Source organism: Nicotiana tomentosiformis, chromosome 12, assembly GCF_000390325.3.
Source record: "Nicotiana tomentosiformis chromosome 12, ASM39032v3, whole genome shotgun sequence".
Classification (NCBI taxonomy): Eukaryota; Viridiplantae; Streptophyta; class Magnoliopsida; order Solanales; family Solanaceae; genus Nicotiana; species Nicotiana tomentosiformis.
Genome location: NC_090823.1, coordinates 133,357,708 through 133,382,229, shown reverse-complemented (window position 1 = coordinate 133,382,229; position 24,522 = coordinate 133,357,708). Strand labels below are relative to the sequence as shown.

The 24,522-nt window shown below is 35.3% G+C and overlaps 4 protein-coding genes across 4 annotated transcripts; 2 read left to right on the top strand and 2 right to left on the bottom strand.

Moving 5' to 3' along the window:
• The first annotated feature begins 1,999 nt into the window (after positions 1-1,999).
• Positions 2,000-8,627, top strand: LOC104114121 (condensin-2 complex subunit CAP-D3). The gene is made up of 9 exons (XM_009624494.4): positions 2,000-3,582; positions 4,256-4,972; positions 5,663-6,160; positions 6,489-6,580; positions 6,675-6,762; positions 6,860-6,974; positions 7,059-7,185; positions 7,255-7,429; positions 7,703-8,627. Exons 1-9 carry the CDS (start codon positions 2,092-2,094, stop codon positions 8,393-8,395), a joined length of 3,996 nt encoding a protein of 1,331 aa, XP_009622789.1. The 5' UTR covers positions 2,000-2,091; the 3' UTR covers positions 8,396-8,627.
• Positions 8,628-9,703: 1,076 nt separating this feature from the next.
• LOC104114120 (chaperone protein dnaJ 49) lies at positions 9,704-14,019 on the top strand. Its single transcript, XM_009624491.4, has 3 exons — positions 9,704-9,856; positions 11,154-12,334; positions 13,553-14,019. Exon 2 carries the CDS (start codon positions 11,284-11,286, stop codon positions 12,331-12,333), a length of 1,050 nt encoding a protein of 349 aa, XP_009622786.1. The 5' UTR covers positions 9,704-9,856; positions 11,154-11,283; the 3' UTR covers position 12,334; positions 13,553-14,019.
• A 2,926-nt stretch (positions 14,020-16,945) lies between these two features.
• On the bottom strand, positions 16,946-17,323 carry LOC104114119 (uncharacterized). The gene has a single exon (XM_009624490.2). The coding sequence runs from the start codon at positions 17,321-17,323 to the stop codon at positions 16,946-16,948; it is 378 nt and encodes a 125-aa protein (XP_009622785.1).
• A 3,713-nt stretch (positions 17,324-21,036) lies between these two features.
• Positions 21,037-23,888, bottom strand: LOC104114118 (uncharacterized). The gene is made up of 3 exons (XM_009624489.4): positions 23,729-23,888; positions 22,068-22,220; positions 21,037-21,540 (listed from the first exon to the last, which is right to left on the bottom strand). Exons 2-3 carry the CDS (start codon positions 22,216-22,218, stop codon positions 21,278-21,280), a joined length of 414 nt encoding a protein of 137 aa, XP_009622784.1. The 5' UTR covers positions 22,219-22,220; positions 23,729-23,888; the 3' UTR covers positions 21,037-21,277.
• Between the last annotated feature and the right edge of the window lie 634 nt (positions 23,889-24,522).

Sequence of the window (24,522 nt, the reverse complement as noted above, 5' to 3'; positions counted from 1 at the left end):
ATTCTTTCTTTTGTAGTCATTAAAAATTAAACTTAGAAGTTAAAAATTTCATGAAGTACTAAAACATCAAACTACCGATATCTGACGTGCGATTATCTTATTATGTTTTATAATACGGTTACATTTATACAATTCAATTGTATTATTATGCCAAATTATCTGAAAGGACTTATAAGAATCAGATAATGCATACCTCTATGTGCAATTATACCACTAATTATCATATTCTCTCTCTCTCTCTCTCTCTCTCTCTCTCTCTCTCTCTCTCTCTCTCTCTCTCTCTCTCTCTCTATATATATATATATATATATATATATATATATATATATACCACTAATTTTCTGATGTCAATAATTATTAAAGATTTATATGACAAATAATTATGTATTCGTTGCATGTATATATTATGAAATTGTATTACTAGCTATCCTAAAAAACACATTTGTTGATCAAATTTATGTATAACTCTATAAAATACTACTCTCTCCGTTATTTTTATTGTCCATGTTTAACGAAACACACCTCTTAAGAAGTAATTAATAAAATTATAATTTTACTATACCACCCCTATTTGAAAAATTAACTTAACTATTATAAATTTAAAATATTGAAAAATGAATTGGAAATATTTTGTAGTACTTAGTAACAAGGGAAAAATACGTATAGAAGGATAAATTATCTCTTGATTTTCCAAACTAGACAAGTAAAAATGAATATTTTCTTAGTATAATAGACAAGTAAAAAATGGACGAAGGGGTACTTTCATTCGATAGCTTCTTGATATGTATGAGTTTGACAAAAGGAGGCTTCAATTTCTAAAAGACAAAGTACAAACTTTAAGGTGTGAAGCATTTACAAAACATAGCTGACGATGCTCATATTCACATTAAAATTATGTATTGATGAAATATCAAAAAACAAGAAAATTGTCAAGCTAAATATGTTATATATTAGAAGAACTGCATAAGAAAAAGTTATATCATTTTAGTTGACTGTCTACAACTATAAAGTATAACAGTAACACAAGTCATTCAAATAGGGGGGGCAATATATTCATCAATTTTAGCTTGCGCTTTTTCCTTTCAAATTTTCAGTTACTCATTATGCACAAGTTTTAATATTATTTGTATCGTTTTAGAAATTCTATACCAACTGATATGGAGCACATGTGCAACGCACATGTCCAGAGACTAGTTACACTATAAGCTTTAGAACTGCAAATCATATTACAACGTTTACTCTCACGTGAAGTATTAACCGAGACATACCTCCCACTATAGAACAATACTATTGATAATGGGATCCGGGAGGCCCTCAAAAAAATCAATAGAACAAGAAAGAAAGAAATAAGATTATTTGAAAATATTAATTGCGAATGTAGAAGATATGTTTAGATAGTTATATGCTTTTAAATTTTTTTCTGTATATGTTTAAAAAATGTGAATGGAAGTTGAAGATTGAATGTACATTAATATATACACATATCTGTCTTACTATTATTATAAATCTAAATAAGTAAATAGATGGAAATGTTAAGTGTGACCAATTTGAACATTTAAATTAATCGATACATATAATTCAATACAATATTAGAGTATGAAAAGGCTCTGAGTTCGTGCCTCAACGCCAACTGTTTTTTTCTTATTACACTGTAGGAAAAGGAAAGAGAGTTGTGAGAATTGAAAACATAAATATTATAAGACTCTCGCTTATACGATTATACTATAAATTTTAATACTGCAAATCATATATACTAAAAAAGTATCTCAACTTATTCATGATCAAGTTATATTTTATTCTCAATTTCATTAAAGAAATACCAACTTTGCAAGCCGAAAGACTTTATTTACAAGTCCACGAACAAACGTCAAAAAAGATTTCGTGAAAAAAAAAATAGAAAAGGTTTTCATATTCTCAATATCTTTCCACTCATTTTCGTAATTTAAAAATAAAAGAATTTGGATACCCCTTTTAATACAAACTCCAAAGACACATTCAATTGAGCGGGAAAACCAAAAATTCAAAGACCGCAAGCTCTGAACAGATTAGAACACAGTTGACGAAAAGTCAAAGCTTCAGAAGGCCACTACAATGGCTTCCAAATTCTCCATGGAAGACACCATACAAAGAATAGTAAACGACCTCGAAATTACTCAAACCTCCATTTCAGAACAAGCTCTAATTGACCTACAAACCCTATTAGATCACACTCTCAAAACCAAAGACCCATTAGATATTGAAGACTTTTACGATGAATTATCTTCAAGAAAAATCTCACCCACTTCATTAATCAACTCAATTTCTTCAACAATGGACTCAGCACCTCTAAATATTTCACTTTTAGCCTCAAAAGTTTACTTATCTCTACTTCTCACCCCTAATTCCCCCGTTTTCACACTCTTCACTCCCATGGCTTTTCTCTCGCTGCTTCGTTCAATTCGTAAGGGTTTTAAGACACCCTTTTCGATTTCCTCAAATGGGTCGGGCTCGAGTAGTCAGGGGAAGAAGAAGAAAGGGAGGGCCCGAGCCGTCCCGGGTCGAAAAGGAGGAGGGAGAAATAGTGAGGATAGTGCGAATGAGAGTGAATTTGATGTTAGGGTTTTGTTCATTGTGCTTGAGAGGTTGATATTGGTGTTAGGTTTGGTGCATTTGAGTCGGTTTCCTGATTGTTTGAGGAGTTTGGTACAAACTATGGCTGAAATTGCAGTTACAGCAGTTGACATATGTGGGGTTTATTATGGGAGATTTTGTGAGATATGTAATCAGATTTTGAGTGAAGTGCTAAAAAGTGAACATGGGGATCAAAAGAATTCAGCTGTTGAGATATTAAAGTCATTGACACCGCTGATTTTATTGGTGAAATCACCAGCAAAGACTTTAGCTTTGGAATTTGTGGTTAATAGAATGATCATGGGGTTGGCGAAAGAATCGGATGGTATAAAAGAAGCAGTTCTGAATTTGCCAAGGTACATTGTGCAAAAGGCACCCGAAAAGGCTGAGGCAAGGGCTGCAGCTGTTGAAGCCATTGTGGAAATGGTTAAAGTTATGAACTTTGAGGATCAAGACAGGTTTGCTAGTTATGTAGTGAAGATGAGCCAAGGGAAACCGCAGCTGAGGTTATTAGCTGTGGACCTTATTCCAGCTTTAATGATGTCGTTAAAGGATCCATTTGGGTGGGAGTTGGATGTTGAGGTTGAGAATTCTTGGGGGTTGAGTTGTTTGGAGGTGTTGATTCAGCGTTGCTCTGATGTAACTGCTGGAACAAGGGCTCGGGCTTTGACGAATTTGGCTCAACTGGTTGGATTTTTTTCGGGGAATGATAAGGGAAGAGCAGTATTGAAGAAGTTTCTGGGGTTCGACTCAGTTGGAAAGGAAGTGCCGGAAAGTCTAATGAATGGTATTTTGAAGAAACGGTGTATGGACGAGAAGGCTGCAGTCAGAAAGGCTGCTCTTCTTGTAATATCTAAGTTGACATCCTTTTCAGACAGTGCTCCAGATGAAGATTTTCTTAAGACATTGGGCATGTCATGTTCTGATCCACTTGTTAGCATAAGGAAAGCGGCAATTTCAGCTCTTTCAGAGGTTAAGTGATTATGTGCAATTTATATTGTTACTACACTGACTTATTCCAATTAAGCAATCTAGCTAAATAGGTGATGGACAATGTTTCTATAATGGAGAGATTTGACTCAGAATCTAGTGTTAGAGAAGTTGTAACTGTTCTACTTTGGCAAGACACGTTGGTTGATAGCAAGTTATACATGTTGAAAATTTTCAGTCATTTTAATAACGATTAGTTTGGAATTCAGGCTCAGTTAATTGATTGGTGTTGATGTTGATAACAGTTAAAATACCTCCACTTAGTTTCTTGTGTTCCCTGGATCATCGGTCAGATATGTTAAGTTAATCATGTACAAACTGGGGGTCATATTAGTATGCAGCCTGTGATTAATTCTGCTTACACTTCCCTAGACATACTTAATTCTAATTTCTAACTTTCACTTCTTTAACTGGGAGTGGAGATGCCATTGATCCAGAAAAGGAAAAAATACATTACACTACCATTATCTCTACATGGTCATGGTGCAAACTGCTGAGTGATATGAACTTCTCCGCTTATTTGAGGAAAGAAATACCAGTGTCAAATTAATATATTTGTTCTGCATTTATCAGATTATTCACTACGCTCTCCATTTATTTTTGTGATAAAGCATCTATTATGTAGTTTGATCTCATTTGACGTCTTGCTTTACAGGCATTTAGGATATTCACAGAAAGAAATGTAGTTAAGGAGTGGCTACATTCCATTCCTCGTCTAATAACTGATAATGAATCTAGCATACAAGAAGAGTGCGAGACTCTGTTCCTAGAATTGGTTCTTGATCGGATTTCTAGAGTTGGATCCAGCAATTCCGTGAAGCATGCATCTGACAGTAATTCAAATGGCAAGGCAGCAACTATAGAGATGGAAAAGGAGTTGTTGTATCCTCAGGGCGTTCTAGGTATATTGAGAGAGATATGTGATGGAGAGGTGACACCCTGGGTGAAAAAGATCTGCACAAGTTTAGGAAAGAAGAAAAAACTCAAACCTAAGATTGTAATTACACTTCAAAATATCATAAGGTCGTCTGAATCTCTATGGTTGAGCAATTCCATGCCAATAGATAAGTGGACAGCTCCTCCAGGTGCTTGGTTTCTACTCTCAGAGGTGTCAGCATACCTTTCCCGAGCTACAGATTGGGAATTCCTCCATCATCATTGGCAGATCCTTGACAAGTATAAAGCCACTGGTGATCATGATAGCGATGAAGGGCTAAATACCACATCAAACACTTTTTCATGGGCTGTAGATCGTGTATATCTTTTGCAAACAATTGCTAATGTTTCGTTGGATCTGCCTCCTGAGCCTGCGGCAGATCTAGCTCATAATCTTCTTCAACGTTTAGAGGAGTTTAACATGCATCCGACAGAGGTATCTGCTATCAGTAATATCTTCCTTTATACTTTCATGTGCCCTGCCCTTCTTGCCGTTGATAAGGTATTAAATGTAATTTGCATGTGAGTTCCTTCAGCCGGCTTCAAACAGGGTTGACAAACGTCTTAATAATCTAGGTGCTTCATTTAACTTAACTGATTTCCTGCACTTTGATTTCAATTAGCTTTTTTCTTGAAAGGAAGCATTGATATGAAAGTGCTTGAATATGTTTCTGTTTCTGCTTTCCTGAACTTTCAACTTCAAAATGCCTTACCTCTAGCAATCGATATGTTGCTCAGTATTTTGGAAATTCCACTTGCTACTATGGTATACTAGCGAGGGAAATGCCTAGAAATTTTTTTATTTACAGAGGACAATAGGTGCATATGAATTTGTTTTATTACTTGGTGTAGCAACTTTGCAAAATAAGACATGTTCTTTATTACACACTGAAACTTCAGAGGAGAAGAGCCGAGCTTTTATTATTAGTAAGCCTACTTCAACTGTGAAACAGTAGGACAACAAAAGCAGTTCACAAATGAGAGAGAACTTGGATGACTGTGTGCATTATATCAACTGCCAACAATAATTTATGTAGTTCGACAGCACAATTAGCAGTTTTGGTGGATAGAAACAATCAACTTGCAAATGCAAACATGTGAACTGTTGTTGGCTTGACTGTGGCAGGTTAGTGCTCACCTGAACGCACTCAAAACTTTGTGCAAGCGGAAGGCTCTTAACCCTCAAGAGGCTGATTGCCTCGTTATGAAATGGGTAAATCAGCTATTATCCAAAGCTTCTAGAATTCTTGATGCGTACTTGTCAAAGAGTGTGGAAGAACAGGGAAATGATATCTTTCTCACACCATTTGGGGGTACGACTGGAAAGGGAAAAAGAGCAGTGGCATCACACTCTAAATCATTACAACAAACAATGACTGCAGTTCATACTATTGGATCTTTAGTTATTATTTGTCCTTCAGCTAATGTATCAACCGTTGTTCCCATTTTACACACTATTATTACTTCCAGTACCAGTAACACTAGACCTAAGAAACCAGCAGAGCCTTCCATTTCCATAAAGCAGACTGCTCCTTCCTTATATGTTCAAGCTTGGCTAACCATGGCCAAGATCTGCCTCACTGATGGAAAGCTTGCAAAGCGCTATATTCCTCTGTTTGTCCAGGTATGGCTTGTTCTGACAGTGCTCTACATTCAAGGTCTCTAAATGGCTCAAAAAAACTACTATTGCAGATTATTGACCATTTGGACGTGAGTGGAAATGAAAATATGTATAACTGTGATTGATTTTCTAGGTATTTATTGAAGGTGAATATACGATTACATTAACATGTGATCACTGTTACTAAGTTCTTTTAGCTACAAAGAGGGACAGATGTGTTCGATGAAACTGAGATCTTTGGTTCATATGGATTAAGATTCTGCCCAAAAAAAAGTTGCTTTACAATATAATTTCTGCTACTGACATTTTTCCCTATTATTGTGTTTTCCAGGAGCTTGAAAAGGGTGATTGTGCTGCCCTCCGCAACAACATAGTTGTAGTGATGGCAGATTTCTGGGTACGGTACACTGCTCTAGTTGACTGGTGAGTCCATTTGTATTCATGAGCATGTCTATATCAGTTTAGTGAATATAGCTTCCCCTGACATAATTTTTGTGTATATTTCTTAATCAAAAAGTTACCTTCCAAAGATCACCAAAAGTCTACGTGATTCATCTGAAGTTGTTAGAAGGCAGACATTTATACTTCTATCCAGACTTTGCCAGGTAAGTCCTTGTCTTCTCAAGCCATTCTTCGTTCTAAGATTTAGGCAAGCTCTTGATGTTCTTTTGCTAACTGTCGTCTGTCGTCTCTTGTACTCAGAGAGACTATGTCAAGGTGAAAGGAGTACTTTTCTTTCGGTTCCTGTTATCTCTTGTTGATGAATCAGAGAAGATAAGACAATTGGCTGATTATCTATTTGGAAATATATTAAAAGGTTGAATCTCTGTAATGTTTTGCAGTTAAAAATATATCTGCTTGCTAAACTAATTATTCCCTTTTTCTTGCAATTTCGCTGCAGGTAAAGAACCACTTTTGGCCTATAATAGTTTTGTAGAAGCCATGTTTGTGCTGAATGACTGCAACCCTCATACCGGATGTAGTAATCCTCAGAATTCACGAAATGAAACACGGATTTTTTCTATACGGTAAGCATGTTGTCTTTCATTATAATCTGGTCATTGACAAGAAACTCCTAACTTTTACTTTTGTGCCAGAGGAAATGATGAGAAGTCGAGGTCTTCAAGAATGCATATTTATGTGACATTGCTAAAACAAATGGCTCCAGCACACGTACTAGCCACATTTGCCAAAATATGTGCGGAGATCCTTGCTGCTGCATCTGATGGTTTGCTTAATATTGACGATGCAACCGGACAGTCTGTTCTGCAGGTATCAATTCCCAACCAATGACCTCAGCCCCCATAAAATGGAAAAATAAAAAGGACTTCCGGCCTTTAGATATATATAGTGCGTATCGCCTAACACCATAGTCCACAGTCTTTCCTTAATTTTGGAGTTGGACTACAATAGAATATTCTGTCTTTTGTTCACCAATAGTGAGCTTAAATCTCATGCCGTTTATGAGAGGATTATGAGGATTCCTTCACCAAATGGAGAAATAAACTTGTTTTGATACTCATTTCCAAATTTTGTTGTGATCAGGACGCTTTCCAAGTTCTTTCTAGTAAGGAGATGCGAATTTCCTCTAGCCGTGGGTCAACCTCAGAATCAGCGGACGTGGAAGAAGAAGGGGCAGATGGAGGAGCATCCTCAGCAGCAAACGGAAGAGCAATAACACAAGCAGTCAAGAAAAGCTTAATCCAGAATACGATCCCCATCTTTGTAGAGTTAAAACGTCTACTCGAGAGCAAAAATAGTCCTCTCACTGGTTCTCTCATGGAATGCCTTAGGAACCTTCTCAAGGATTACAAGAATGAGATTGATGACATGTTGGTTGCTGATAAACAACTCCAGAAAGAGCTCGTTTACGACATGCAAAGATATGAAACAATGAAGGCAAAATCAGCTGCTGCCGAAGCAGTTGCAACCATGCAAAGATCAGAACTTTATCGCTCGCCAAGTAATCCTATGGCAAATTCAAGCTTCAGAAACAAGAAATCTGATGAGGGAAATACAAAAATAGCTTCAGCCGTGGCAGATGCAGTGGCGGCTGTCGCAGCTCGGTCGGTGCTCAGGGAAGTGAATAAGGGAACATCAACTCCTCCACTTAGTGCAATGAAGACACCTAGGCTCAAGTCTAACTCAGGTGGAACATTTAGTAGAAGAGACATGCCTGCTGAAGTGATTGAGTCTTTAAGGAGAAGGCCAACTTTTGATTCTGATGAGGAAAATTGATTTCTCATTCCATTATGCATTAATGGAAATTAGTAGGATAGAATTAAGCTGACAGTTTTTTTGTCATTCTTGAAAACTTGAAGCTCAAGTCCTTTTGCAATGTATCTGTAGCTGCCTTTTCTCTTTCTTACTAAAGAGGAATAGAGCATTGTAAATATTTTTGTAGCTCAGTATGTAATGCTGAAACAATCCTTGTGAACACAGAGAAAAAAAATCATCTCCACGGCTAAAATGGGCATATGGTATTCTCTTTCTTGATGTAATATATTCAAGCACTCTTCAACTTCATAGCAAAGTTAAGAGTATTTGAAATAAGGTTAAAAATAAGAAATAAAATCTTAAGAATGGTGCGCGCCCAACCACTTAAACTAAAAATAGTTGGCAGATGTATAATATATATATATGATCTATGTATAATGTGTATAATTGTATATGATCAATGTATAATTTATGTATACCGGCTAGAAAAAGTAAACGGTGAATCCATAAATATTTGAAGCTTACATGCTATAATTCCATTGGTAATTGACAAGTGTTTTTACAAAATTTATCGGGTGAAATTCAAAGATAGCCAGATTTACAACTGGTAATTGAAAAATAATCACAGTTTCAAAAGTAATCTGAACAAAAATACTGTTAAAAGTCCGAAAATATTCCAGCATAATATGTCGGAGTTCGAATTTTTTACATATGAGCTTCCAGCATAATATGCTGGAATTTTATCATGTGTTGGAGTTCCATCATGATATGTTGTAAGTTTATATGCATGAGCTCAATAATCCCGCATATTATGATGGAATTTTCCGTGTCTTGGAGTTCCAACATAATATGCTATAATTTTATACGCAGGAGCTCCATAATCTCGCATATTATGCTGGAACTTTCCGTGTTTTAGCAAAACAATGGCTATTTTTCAACGACTTTGCAAACGCTGACTGTTTTTATTATTATTACCAGTCCGAAAAACGTGCTATTTTGACAAAATTTTCAACTAAACACTTACTTTAAAATAAACACCAGTTAGTTAAAATTGCTTAATTATAATTGTAACTTTCCATGTGTAAGTTATTCTATCCCAAAAAAGAAGTTAAAATAATATTTTATTAGATACTATATCATTTGTTGTACTTATAACTTTCACGAATACTTTATACGATAGACTTTTTTGCAAAACTGTGCATCTTCAAATACAGTCCACATACAAATATCTATCTACGTGATTTTATTTAAAAAGATAAACAAAAATAAATACTCATCATCAAATATAAGACTGACTCGTTGAGTGATGTGGCGCGTGTGAATTGGTTCAACTATAAAGACCGCAAATCTGCTCCCAACTCTTCACATAGTTATCATTTTTACCTCTTTGCGACTCTCGAAAGAAGACGAAACACCAGTTTTCTTCTCTCCGTCTGCTCGCCCGTCGGTCGGTCGTTTTTCAGACATCATTTCTGATAGAAGGTGACTTTTATTAATTTCTCAGTCGATATTCATTTGCAATTCAATTTCATACAATTCAAGCCCTAATTTTCAATATCTCATCGATTTTTTTTTTGCTTCGTTACATTTTTATATTTGAATTTGAGCAATTGTTTAGGTATTTTCGTAATTAGGAAAATTGAATTGCGATCGCGACTTTCTGTGTGTATTGTGATCCATAATAGAATAAGCAATTTTCAGTGGATTTAATTCATTTATTGACAATTCAAGCTCTAATTTTCTGTATATCTTCGATTTTTTATGCTTCATTACATGCTTGTGTGTATTTTGAGTAATTGGTTGGTATTTTGGTAATTAGGAGAATTGAATTGCAATCGTTGCTTGTCTGTGTTTTCTGATAGAATGTGTATTTTCAGCGGATTTAGTTCATCTGTAGTAAAGTTATAAACAATTCAAGCCCTAATATTTAATATCTAGTTGATTTTTTGCTTCATTACACATTCACCTGTGATAACTTTGAGTAACTATTAGTTATTTTAGTAATCAGGTGTATTGAATTGCAATCTCTGCTTCTGCGAGTATCACAATTTCTGTTTGAATGTGTATTTTTCAGTGAATATGCATATTTGCAAGACAATTCTAAACTATTCAAGCCTATATGTGTCAATATTCCATCAATATTTTGCTTTAGTACATGTTTTTTGGTGTGAATTTAGGTGTTTTAGTAATTAGATAAATTGAATTGCGCTCATTGCTTTTCTACGAGTATTGTGATTTATAGTAAAATGTTTATTTTTCGTGGACGTTCGTTCATTTGCAGTGCAATTTTAGACAACTCAAGCTCTAATTTAAGTTTTTTTTTTCTTTCAATTTTAATGATGTGATGTTGGACAGTGCCAAATTGCTTAATTTTGATTTGTTAGGTGTCTTGTTAATTAGGTAAATTGAATTGCGATTGCTTCTCTGTGAATATTGTGATGTGATTGTATACTGTCTATTTTTCAGTGGTTATTTGTTCATTTGTAATACAATTCCATGTGTTTCAAGTTATAATTGTAACATCTCGTAATATTTTCAGATTTTATGTTATTGATCAACACAATTGTGCTTCATTACTTGCTTGTCTGTTAATCTTGGAGCAATTTGTTATGTTTTTTGGTAGTCAGGTGAATTTTTCATCACTTCTCTGTGTGTCTCATGATCTCTAGTGGATTGCGTCTATTTTGTCTTGATTGATAGATATTAACCTATACTGTAAAATGCTCATTGCATGTTTATGTGAGATAATTCTGAGTTTGTTTGGTATTTTGGTAATCAGGTGAATCGAAATTGTGATTGCTTGTTTCTCTGGGTGTGTTGTGATCCGTAGAAGATTGTGTTTCTGTTTCAGAGCCGAAATTCAGTTTAAGGTTTCTTGTCGAGTTGAGTTGAAGTTGATTTGAAATAGAATGGATAGTAACAAGGACGAGGCTTTAAAATGCATTGGTATTGCCAAGGATGCAATTGCATCTGGCAATAAGCAAAGAGCGCTCAAGTTTATTAGAATTGCACGGCGCCTTAACAGTAATTTATCTGTAGAAGATCTTTTGGCTGCTTGTGAAAATCTGGAGTCGTCAAATGCTGGGTCCTCAAGTGAGGTTAGAAATGTTGAAAATGTGAATAATGTCACGAGTCGTGTCAAGTCTGATGATGTATCCGACGGGGAGAGGAACTATACAGAAGAACACGTGCAGTTGATTAGGCAAATTAAGACTAAAAAGGACTACTACGCTATTCTTGGTCTAGAGAAGGGTAGTTCAGTTGAGGAGATCAGGAAAGCATACAGAAAACTGTCATTGAAAGTTCATCCTGACAAAAATAAGGCTCCGGGCTCTGAAGAGGCGTTTAAGAAAGTCTCTAAGGCGTTTAAGTGTTTGAGTGATGATGATTCGAGGAGGCAGTATGACCAGACTGGTTTGGCTGAGGAATTTGAGTATAATCAGCAGCATAATGTTAGACGCAGGAGGAGAACTGGGCACAGCTATTATGATGATGATTTTGATCCTGACGAGATTTTCAGGGCATTTTTTGGTCGTTCTGATATGTTTAGGACATCTCATGTTTACAGGACAAGAACAAATGCTGCTCCACAGAGAGAGGATTTAGGTTCCACTGGGCCTAACTTGCTTCTCCTCCTTCAATTATTACCATTTTTGCTTATCATCTTACTTGCTTATCTTCCTTTCTCGGAGCCTGAGTATTCTTTGCAGAAGAACTACCAATATCAGTTTAGGAAGATTATAGAAGAACATGGAGTAGAATATTTTGTTAAATCGCCTGAATTTGATCAGAAATATCCTCTTGATAGTCCTGCTCGAGAAAACATTGAAGACCATGTTATCAGGGATTATAAAAATATGCTTGGTCGTTACTGTCATATAGAACTCCAAAGGCGACAATGGAACAGGAAGTACCCGACTCCTCACTGTGACAGGCTTCAAACGTTTGGAGTAGCATGAGGTTAGCTAAGTTTCATTTCATTTCTTATGTATTACTTTTTTTGATGCAAAAACCTTTGCTGCTGTACCGAGTTTTAGTGACTTCACAAAATATGTGTTAATTCTGGGAAGCTTTATGTCATCATTAGGACCTAGAGAAATTTATGTGTATGTATCTAAAAGGAAGACATGTTGGAGGGATACTCTGGGCAGCTACAATTATAGTCGTTCGTCTTTATCTTTCTATCCTGAATGCTTGAAAGATATGAAACTTAGGTTTTGATATATTACTTAGTTTTTCTAAGGCTTGCCGTCTTGCTAAAGATGCATCTTTTGCAATTCTAGCGCAAATGCTCAACAACCTTGTTTCCCATGCATCTCTGAATGATATCCGCTAGTATACATGAATATAAATAAAGGCCCTTCCCAATTTAAACTATTTCAGATTCTTTTAGTGTGAAAATTAGCCAAAAATGGTGTGATTCCCTTATTTGAGATATTGTTGCAATCTAAGTTGCTCGGACTCTTTACTTTTGGTGCCGCACCCGTGTCGACACGACGTGGGTGTGGGATCCATACGGGATCTGGTCAACCGATTTTGGGTACTTTGACCAAAATCAACGGAGAAATCTCGGGACAGATACATTGATTTTTGAAATCAAAACAAACATTAGGGTGAAATTGAAAAAAATGGAATACTTTGTATAAAAAGTTTCTACTGTCATTTTCCTTTTATCTCCTCGGATTCTCCTCCTAATAAAAATTTCTCCTTCTCAGAATACCTTATATGTTTTCCACATAATATTTCATAATTTAGACATATTTTTATAACTCTATTTTTAGATATTTGAATTACTTTTAGCCGAATCCCCGCACCCATATCCGTACTTGGATCCGTATCCCGAACCTTAAAATTTAGATCATGAAGAATCCGACTTCTAGATTTGCACCCGTATCGGACACCCCTACCCGAGCTGAACAACTTAGGTTGCAATTACTGTAATGCACATAGCTTGTTAAATTTTTTCCACTCTGAAGGTTTTCCCCAATACTTAGTAGCAACCTAGCCAGCAGTTATCTGGATGGATAGAATTGTAGTTCAACTATTTTCCTGTGTAAATTGAAAGTCAAAGCATGATAGTAATTCATGTAAACATGTCTGGTATACACAAGATCTAATGCTCGAATTTTATCGTAGACTGTTGTAATGTTGATGCTTTTTGCTCTATTGATCTTCAAGGTCTGTTGATTAGATGGATGGAGCTTTCAGGTGCTAGTTGAGCATTTTTGTATACCCTGAAGAAAGGGGCTTGGCTTGGCAGATAAGGCAAGTATTGAAGCTTCATTTCCGCAAGTTATGACCAGCCATCGTTCTCATCTTGCTATGGATGACTATTCGCTTGACAAGACAGAAAGACTTGAGGCTGCTTGACACCTTATTTAAACTTTTCATTTACCAGTATTGTTATTTTTGCGGTGGTCGGGTACTTCATCTATTAATAGCTTCCACAACCTGCTAACACAGCTGGTAGTCATAGGAAACTGAAGGAATGCAATATATAATGAAATAAGCCTGGAAAGTTTTCCGGGGCTTGGATTACCTTGCTTCTGGAGAGAAACCTTGTTATTTTGTATACTTGCTAGTCATGCATATCCAGGCTGTTAAACTGTATGATGAGTGAAATATACACGCAAAGCTTTCCTGGAGTTCTTGATTTATTTATTTGTTGTAGAAGCTAGCCAACGCCCCTCCTTGTTTGTGTTCAAAAATATGAACTTTATTACCCAATAAGAGTGTAGGAATCATTTGCATTGCCATTTATGAGGAAGATTATGACCTGGTATTAGCTCTGTAACGCACCTAATTGATAGTGTTGAAACTCATGCTGTAGTGGATGTGTTTCTAATTATTCCTAAATTCTTCAGAGAGACAAAGGTTTTGGTCACCAGACCATGGAGCATGTTGAAGGCAACTTTAACTGCTTGCCGTCTGCAGAAATTTCAAAGTTTAGCTTCTAGCTCGAGGTATGTGCTGAAAGATCATTGAATCTGTACAGTATCTTAGGTACTATGAGCCTTGGAAAAGTGCGATTATGCATATACGTGCCTGTGTATATTCGGTATAACCACCTAGCTGCAACCTTGAAATCTAGGTGGGATATTTTATTGAATTTAAATGCGCAACTCGTAAAAAGGTTGAGCTTGTCTCCTAATCCTAAATGAGAGGTTTCCAGATGTTTAGTGTTCCTAGCAGTGGTGAGGATGAAGATTTGTGTACACTTTTAAGTGCTATGAAACACTGGACGCAAGGTTTTAGATGAACTGAATCTTGTATCTCACCAAGTGAAGGGTGAAGCCTCTAAAAGGTGGGGGAAAGTGTCTGAGTTCCAGACGTCAGGTAAGAAACAGAGAATATTCTCCAGTATATCTCATAGTAGTCTTTTGCTTAGATCAAGGGTAGAATATCGAAGTTCTTTTTTTCCCCTTTTCTCTTTCGTGTTTACTTAAGTGGGAATTTGAAACTTCGAATATTTTTCTTGGAAGTTGATGAACTACTTGCGACGATTGGAATTAAGGGAGCTGTCATCTAATCGTTAGCGAGCATACGAGAAGTATAGGTTTTAGATTTTGTTTTGTCTGTTCCAAGGGTGTGACCTAATCATGGAGTAACATTTTGGACTTTTTGTGTGGCCTAGTGATAATAATGAAAGATCACCATTCAAATTCAAATGGGCATGGATACTACTGTAAAAAATTCTAGTAGGTTCCAACGGCGGATCCACAATGTTAGTTTTATATATATATATATATATATATATATATATATATATATATATATATATATATATATATATATAAAATATGAACTGTGAATTAAGTTATTATAATATGAACTTTCGATTACTGTAAAAACTCAAATTTTAAAATTTACATCTGCTACTGGTTGTTTCTTGTCAGTATGCTTCCGAAGTTACTACGAACCTTTGAAAATAGTAATAATGAAAGAAGAAGAAATATTGGGTTAATTATATTTTGATTTCTTTAATCTCAGTAACTTTCTCGGTTGATGCATCGGATCTGAAATCTGATATTTATAATGGGAGAATAGCTTTGGTTTTCACATGGCTTGTCGCCTAGATCTGATGAACAGATCGAACTTTAGAATCTTGAGACTTGTCAGTCATAGCATGGAAATAGTTGAAAATTTCACACTTGTCTCCTTAGCAACTCTAGTGTGACTCTTCACCTATTTTGACTATGCTACAGTTCCCACAACTACTTCTCCTCCAAACATTTGCGTGCACCTCGGTTACTTTATAGGATATATGTAGTTTTTACCGGTATAGATATCGGATAACTTTGTCCACAAAGGCCTGGTTATATGGGGAAAAAATATCTAATATTATTCAGCGGTAGTTTTAAGTCGATAATTTTTGTGGTAAATACCATTATAAGAATATGAGGGTCTTATGTAACTTTGAAGTTTATTTGCTTTTCACTCACCTGCAAAACATTTTTTTTTTCATAAGGACAAAAAAAGAAGAAAAAAAACTTTTGCAACAAGTGTGCAAGTAAGACAATATTATACAGAGTGGAGTCTCTATGTTATACCACAGATCTGGTATCCATAACTAGTATTTTATTAAATATTTAAAATATAGCCAATAAAGGCAATCTAGTGCACAAAGTATCTCGCAAGGTCTAAGGAAGGGTCACGTGTGATGTAGACAGCCTACCCTAATGCAAACATTATTGATTGCTTCCATCGCTTGAACCACGGAGACAACTTTATTGTTGATCCAGGCTAACTTCATTTAAAATATAACATATCAATGTTTAAAGTGATTCATTTGACTTTAGCACATGGAGTGGGACAATAATACAAGCATTTTGAAATGTAAAAAAGAAAAATCTAAATACTGTATCTTTCACCTGACTTTAAAAAAGTCGCGTCTGATTCATCTTTTTTGTTTTTTACAAATTAGTCTGGAAGTCTTGAAAAGGACTAGTTGTTGTTATTCCGCTTTCTTTGGTTGAAAAGGACATTTATTTATTGTTAATTTTAAATAATCTGTAAAAATTCTATAAAATCACCATCCCAACAAAGTAGGTAAATTAATCAATTTTTTTTTTTGTCATAGAAGTGAATAAACTCAGCATTCAAATGAATTCAATATTAATACAACCTGTCACAACTAGTTTAGAATTGAAACGTACGTAGTAGCAATTGTTGTTATAGCTAAAGGTGGATGCAAATGAATTCGATATTTTCAACACATAATGAGAAAAAATAACTAAAAATTTCAATTAAAACTAAAATTTGAAATGATAATTTCGAATATACAATGTAATCAGTGTTAAAGAACCTTAAATGTTGAACACGGATGTGATGTATTGCTTTTGTGTTCATCCTGATCCAGTGGCTTTGGCTTTGGCTCGGACGCTGAAATCCATAAAAGTACAAATAATAGATTTCAAACCCAGTAAAACACATAAGCTATGATAGAATCTCGAACTCGAAACCATGAAGTTCAAATCTTGTATCCGCCTCTGACTTGAACTCTTCAAATTTAAATTCTAAATCCACTTCTGGTCGATTACACCAGTAAAGCAAGCCTTAATTCTCATTATTTCAGTCATCTTCACTATCATCACCACCAAAAATGGAGAATTTATTGTAGAGAAGAAATAAAACAAGAAGAAGAACAAGAGCAACACCAACAGGTGAACCGCTAACTCTATGTATAGAGTTAGGTTCACCAGTTGAAAAAATACTTGAAACAAAAGAGCCACTATCAGAAGACAAGAATTGTATAATAAGAAGTAAAATTATTGGCAAAAGAAGTAAACCAACTGGACTAAGAAGTTCAGATATGAATTCAGTAATGGCTTCACCATTTTCACCAATCATTGATGGAACTATCATTATTGCCACCACAACCACCGCTAATAGGACACCGTGCGGCGGTCCGCGGCGTTGTTCTTCGATCATGTTCATGTTCATGTTCATGTTGTAATATGGATTAGATTTTGACAGAAATATGAGTGAATGTGAAGAGAGTTTGTAGATTTCTGGGGAGTGGAATGAGTTTAGCTTTTGTTTTTTTGGCTTGGCTTTGTATTCTGTCTTTTGGTAAGAGGAAATGAGTAAATGTGGGGCTTTTTGGTCTTATAATACTGAGTTACGCGTTTAGTGTGTGTGTGAATTTTTGTGTGTGGTGGTGCCCATTTTGAATTTAACTAATTATATATCAGGATTACGTGGTGTTTATACCAAATTATACTATTTTATAATTGTTAAGTCATAAATTAAGGTAAAAAATTATATTAATTATCTATGCTTTAGCAGAAGCGGACACATGATTTAAGTACAACGGGGTACCTAGTAGAAAAAGAAAAAAGGAAAAAAGCAATGTTGTTGTTGTTGGGTCTCAGCTTTCGTGTTTGAGGGGCACAATAAAAATTATATAAGGGGTCGTTGATGCATATATATATATATATACCGAGGCTAACGGGTTCCGGTAACCCCTCTACCAATTAACATAAGTTTGCCTCTATGCTTTAGTGATAACTATGTTTGTGAATACATCTATTCTGTATTCACTAGTTTGGTATAAACTGCCGGTATTAATAGGTATTTATCTCATGATAGCCACAGGCGGATGGAGGGGTTAGTTACAATTTCATCCTAACCCAATACATAGCTTGTTATAAGATTCTATATATGAATTAAAAATTTCACTAAATAAATACGAACAATTGATTTCGAATCCAGTAAATTAAATTAATCGCGGTAAAATTCCAAAACTCAAATGAATATCTTTTATGGACGTTATTTGTAGTAACTTTTTTTTATGTGATATGACATTGTAGAAATTCTTTTTCATTTTTCGTTTCTCATCTTGAGATTTCTATGAAGTTTGAGATGAGATTTCTTGACTTTTCTTGTTGGCCTTCTTTCTTTCTTTTTTTTGGGTAGGAGGGATATAAGTAGAGGGGACCTTTAATTTGGTCTTATAATATCAAGTTATACGGCTGTGTGTGAGAGAGACATACAGAGATGTGTCTGTGCATTTGTTGGGGGGGAGGGGGGAGGGGGGGGTGCATTTCCATGATTTCGATGAAGTTGAATATGATATGTTTTGACATCTCACTATGTATATACACACAAATCTAGTAGTACAAAATTTCTCAAATTACATATTTAGTTAGGATCGCGGATTCACGAAGTATTCCGCGTGTACGCAGGATTCGGGGAAGGGTCGCACCATAAGAGGGTGTGATGTAAACAACCTACTCTAATACAAGCATCGGTGGCTGATTCCACGACTCAAACTTCTGACTTATACGTTACACAGAAACAATTTTACTGTTACTCCAAAGCTCCTCTTCCGGACAATAACTAGACTATTTTCGTTGCAACTTCAATCTCATACGTCGTTGTACTGTTGTTTTATTGATATTGAAAGATCAAATATTAAAATTGTATTAGCTTTAAAATATGTCACACACTATAATATATAAGCATAAAATTATGAAATTATACATACGCATGCCGGCATGCGTAGTGCAAAATATTTAATGTTAAAGTTTATAGATTATGATATTTACTTTTGAGGCTTTAAAAATTTTCTCAAATCTAGTAGTAAAATTTTTCTCAAAGTATATAGCTAGACCGCATGGTGTACAAAATATTTCGTGTTTACGCAGGGTTCGGGAAAAGGTCGCACCCTAAGAGGGTGTGATGTAAACAGCTTACCATGATGCAAGCATCAATGATTGATTTCACGGCTCAAACTCGTGACTTGTACGTTACACATAAACAACTTTACCGTTACTACAACGCTCCTCTTCCGGATAATAACTACAATATTTTCGTTGCAACTTCAATCTCATACGTCGTTGACTGTTGTTTTATTGATATTGAAAGATCAAATATTAAATAAAATATGTCACAAACTATATATAAAAGCATAAGATTATGAAATTATACATACGCTTGCCGGCACGCGTAGTGCATAATATTTAATGTTAAAGTTTATAGATTATGGTCAGGGGCGAAGCTACAGTGTAGCAAGGGTGGTCAACTGACCACCCTTCGTCGAAAAATGTCGGAAAATTAACACTGTGTATATAGGTAAAAGTTTGGATTTACATGCATTTAATACATATTGAACACCCTTGTAACAATGAAGAGTTATAGCTCAATGGCAAAGGGTGGTCAAGAGGGCCTCATGGGCGCGGGTTTGAGCTTCACTCTCCACAATTTTTATTTTTCTTGTTCAAGTTTGAACACCCTTAATATATTTTCTAGGTTCGCCAATAATTATGTATTTACTTTTGAGGCATTAAAAAGATGAACCGCTTTTTAACGCGTTTGTTTGAATATAATATTCATATAAAAGAACCTTCACGTCAATATGCATGACTTATACCTTTCAGCCTTTGGACTATATATAGAAATATTTCCCTTAACAACTCCTTTTCTTTTCCTAAAAAAAAACTCTATTTTCTTTCTTAGAGAGGACATGTTCACATTCAAGAAATCAATATTATGTATTATTCTGTTATATAGTAGGTTAGTTATCATTTTTACACCATCAACATTTGTCAATCTATCATATTAACATATTAGTTATTATTTTTATCAAATTAAAATTACTTTTTATTTTAGAGATTTACTTGTTATTACCTTATAAGAAATCTGATGGTGTAAACTTAAAATCATACAAAATGTGATAATTAGTATCTTCGTTTTTTTGTGTGTGGATGTGTGTGTCAGTGCGTGAGAGGGGGAGGGGAAATTAAGGGATCTTTAGAGAAATAGCCAACCGCATTCACTGTTTTCCGAAGCGGGTAGATTATACACATATTATACATGGTTATACACATACTATATATGAATTATACATATATTATACATCCATCTGCTATTTTTAGTTTAAGCGGTTAAATGAATGACAATTTAGGTTAATTCTTCAATTAAGAATTTTCTTCTATTCTAATGAATGTGGGACAATGTGATCCCATCAGCCATGTAATAAGCCTGGATTTGTTTATTTCTAAGTAGTTCGTATATAAATATATAAATGTGCATTGATTAATATTCAGTAATCAACACATCTGATCTCCTAGGATTACATGATTAGATCCAAATTCTAAAATCAACATCTAGTGACCCACTCAGGAAAGCCTAAACCGTCGTTCAACTGAAAAAGAGTTAAAGTTATATACACACTTTTTTTTTTTTTACACTATTAATTCAATAAGTAATTATAGCAGCTTATTGCTCTATTTTTCAAGTTACCATAGAAGACTTGATATTGCAGAGTTATCTTATTGTTGCAGGTCAACCTTAACTTCAACACAACATAAATAGAAATCTGGCACAATTCATGAATACTGTTTCACAATCTTCATAAATAGAATAGAAACATTCAAAAAATAGCCATTTCAACCACAAAATCACACACATAATTACCACATGCCAGTCTTCAGAAGGTACAGGTGAAACAAAGACAGACATTTGAGGAGAATTCTCCACCCTCTGAAATACAACAACAACCCAGTATAATCCCACTAGTGGGGTCTAGGGAGGGTAGTTTGTACGCAGACCTTACCCCTACCCTGGGGTAGAGGCTGTTTCCGATAGATCCTCGGCTCCCTCCCTCCAAGAACTCCCCACCCTGCTCTTGGGGTGACTCGAACTCACCCTCTGAAATGTTTTACTAAATTGAAACTGGTTCAGGCATTTCATTTTAAGTACATACAATCTGTAAACTTTTGAGCAAACACTATTGCTAGGTTCAACATCAAAAGTCAACATGCCATGCAGAGACCATCTAACAAAGGAAACTGCTAAATTACATAATACAAATTGCAAAAGAGTAGCTACCGAAGATGCTAAAGCAAAATAATGATAAACAAGATATAGAGATGGAGCAAATTTCTGATTTGTTCGTAATTAGCCAGGACCGACTTTGGGAATGTCATAGTGCTCGCTCATGTTTGCCAAGTACTGATTGAAATCTTCAATTCGGTCACGATGTGATTTATTAGCAGTCTTGGCCATCTTATGCATGTCAATCCTCTCCCTTTGTTCTATGTAGCGCCTCTCTGCAGGGGTTAGATTATCATCCCAGCGACCAGCATTTTCATCACCGACAGATTTAGTGGCATCAGTAGTCTCTTCCTTGGTGGGATCGCCTATTGAGCCACTACCACCATCTACATCCAGTCAGAAACATTTAGTGAGGTGGTAGACAAGAGAAACCATATATCATCTCCCACAAGCATACAATATGAAATGTTTTTGCTCTTCTATCTTAGGCTGAAAGTGGAATATGCCTCGGTTAGTCATCCGATATTGTTTGGAAACAATGTGAATGACATATAGCCAAGAAATGAAGTTAAAACTGCTGGAATGTGTCAAAATTTGTAGTTCCTCAATGTCCTAAGAAGGCTTAATGTGGTCAATAGTTGTTAAATCACAACTTCTAGCCCTACCTATCATATCAGTATACTCTACCACGCATAAGCATATTTCCATTAGATGAGAGAAAATTGGGATTTTAGGACCATCGGTTTGAATCACAACAATAAACTGTTCGACCCATTATGGACTAGCTATCATCTATCAGTTTCACTGTACTCCAACCAAGTTGAATGCAGAGAGAGGATGGGAGGAATCAGTAAATAGGAACAGTAATACTAAAAGCGCAAGAATTTATGCACTTGGAGATATCATCACTCACCTGTTGAAAGCTCCTTTCCTGTAACCTGGGAGATTTGATCATAATCCTTCTTTTCTTTCTTTTTCTTTTTCTTTATTCCAGCGGCTTTTACATCCAATGCCTTCCCCTTTAGTTTCAACTTCCCGCCAACCACATTATCATATGCAGACATTTCTGTCAGGAGAGCCAAAAAAACATAAAGCTTTGGCCACAATAACAAAAACTGCAAGGAAGCAAACTATTGGGAATTCATAAGCTTAATATGTAGGAATTCACATGTCATATTTTGAAACTGAAAATCTGTGTCTGTGGTTCAGCAGTAAGTTAAGGTGCACAAATAGTACAAACTAACCATATATTATTCATGCATATGCCTGCTTTTATCGTTTTACTATAATCAGCATCCTGACAAGCTACAAATATTTCCCTCACTATACACCCACTTTTCCTGAATTTCAACATAAACAATGTATATGCATTTGACATGATTCACCTATTTCCCCAGCTGCCAGTCTGCCACACCCCATCAGTAAAGGAGAACTAATACTAGGTTTTTGAAACCCAACCCTTACAGGTATGTGGAACACAAATAAGAATAGCACCCTTATTAGAAAACATTGCATTGTGAATTTCTTGATATTCAAACGAAGATTAATAGAACAATCGTCCCCATGTTTGAATGCAAAATCACAAGGGCTCAAGTGTCTGGTCAATGCTCAAACATGACCACGATAGTTCCAAACTTTCAAGTTTCTCATTTCACTAGCTGACATGCCCAGACAAGAAGTTAAACCAAATATATCAACCTCATGATCACATTTGTACGGCCAAGAGGATGGTGCATTATTGAACTTTAATGTTGTTTGTGTCTAGATTCAGTGTACTTGAATCATGAAAACCTTTCAGAATGTGCTATAAGATATCTTATGATATTGTGCATTTGCTTTTCAATCTATATCAGCGTAGAGGGTGATTACCAACCATATGTCAACAGCCTAAGACTTGTATATACGGAGAACCTCTTGTACGTTGTTACTTAATCAAGAAAATTCAAGTTTTTCTAATGTTATCAAAGCCTCGTGATCTTGGTGGAGACTCAAATAGCCTCTGCGGTCGTGGTAGAAACAAGTGTCGATAAACATTAGCCGATAAAATGCTACGGATAAAACAGAATAGGATTAAGGCATAGTTGATTGATAAGTCATCCATTACAGCTTCTTCAGTTTCCAAAAATCCTTTTAACTAGGCAATTTCAGGGATGCTGAAATTACTTCCCAATTTGCAGGCAAAAACGAAGCGACTCACAAACAGATAAAAGTATAACCACATATGCCTCAATATATCAACATAAAGATTTCATGAGTTTAAAATTCACATACTTTCAATTACATACCAGTCGAAGAACCCTAATTCCTAAATCTCGCTTCACCATATATTTTAGCTCCGAAAGAATTAGACTTTTCACGATTCATAACAGGAATAAAAACTGAACTAAATATAAATCAACAAAATATATTCAGATAGAATTAAAAAATTTACAATTAAAAAACAACGATAAAGCAATTAATTAATTTGAAGGTTTTATATTATAAACCAAATATGAGAAAGAGATACAGATGAAACCATGGTGGAGGTGATGACGCCGCCGACGGAGGTCGGAGGTCGGAGGCCGGAAGACTCACCGGAGGAGAGTTAATACGGCAGCGTCAGAACTGCACCGGATCTTCCAAAAGCAGCAAGAGAGAGAGAAAGTGAAATAAAAATCGGGACTTTAGCCTTGGATGAAAAGGATGATATTTACGTTCGAGACCCAGTAGTTTATTTAATTACATGAAGACTCCTAACTTTTCTAGGATTCTTGGAATCATCAGATTTTTGTCCTAGTGTGAGCCTTAAAAGTCCCCGAAGTTAGACAATTAACATAAATTCCTTTTAAAGTAGATTCATCTTTCTTGATGACTCTTCTTATAGAGTAGAATATGTTGCTTAGGAGCTTGCTCAAGTTGCTAATATCCTTCATTACCTTGAGTTATCTAACCATTAGGATCGAGAACTTTGAAAAATATTTTATATTTTTATCAATCACCCGTACGTCGTATATCGATCGACGTATTATAATTTTTTAATATTTTTCGAACTATTATTCAATTTCTAAGCCTTAAATCAATCTTTAATTGAAGAATTTTAGAGTCGATGGAAAAAATTAAAACACCATAAAGAGTTTGAAGTGTCTATACTAAAACAATTTGGCGGTTAAAGCATCATTGTTCAAAGTGTACTGTTATAGTATTAATCCCAATGTTTATGTGGTCCTTGTTGCTATTATCTCAAAACTTGTGAGCCAAAGTAGAAATTTGAAAAGTTCTTAATTGTCTTTGTTTTATAAATTATGGGTAGTAAAAGTTCTTATAAAGTGGATTTGTTTATTTTCTTGGAAATGATATTGACATTTTCTAAGCAATTCACACACAGTTTA

Bases quoted from the DNA above. Each gene is read 5' to 3' on its own strand.
- LOC104114119 (XM_009624490.2), bottom strand. From the start codon at position 17,323: ATGAACATGAACATGAACATGATCGAAGAACAACGCCGCGGACCGCCG.
- LOC104114118 (XM_009624489.4), bottom strand. From the start codon at position 22,218: ATGTCTGCATATGATAATGTGGTTGGCGGGAAGTTGAAACTAAAGGGG. The intron at 21,541-22,067 runs GTGAGTGATGAT...GACTGGATGTAG, and splicing joins AGGAAAGGAGCTTTCAACAG to ATGGTGGTAGTGGCTCAATA.
- LOC104114121 (XM_009624494.4), top strand. From the start codon at position 2,092: ATGGCTTCCAAATTCTCCATGGAAGACACCATACAAAGAATAGTAAAC. The intron at 6,161-6,488 runs GTATGGCTTGTT...TGTGTTTTCCAG, and splicing joins ATATTCCTCTGTTTGTCCAG to GAGCTTGAAAAGGGTGATTG. The intron at 6,975-7,058 runs GTTGAATCTCTG...ATTTCGCTGCAG, and splicing joins ATTTGGAAATATATTAAAAG to GTAAAGAACCACTTTTGGCC.
- LOC104114120 (XM_009624491.4), top strand. From the start codon at position 11,284: ATGGATAGTAACAAGGACGAGGCTTTAAAATGCATTGGTATTGCCAAG.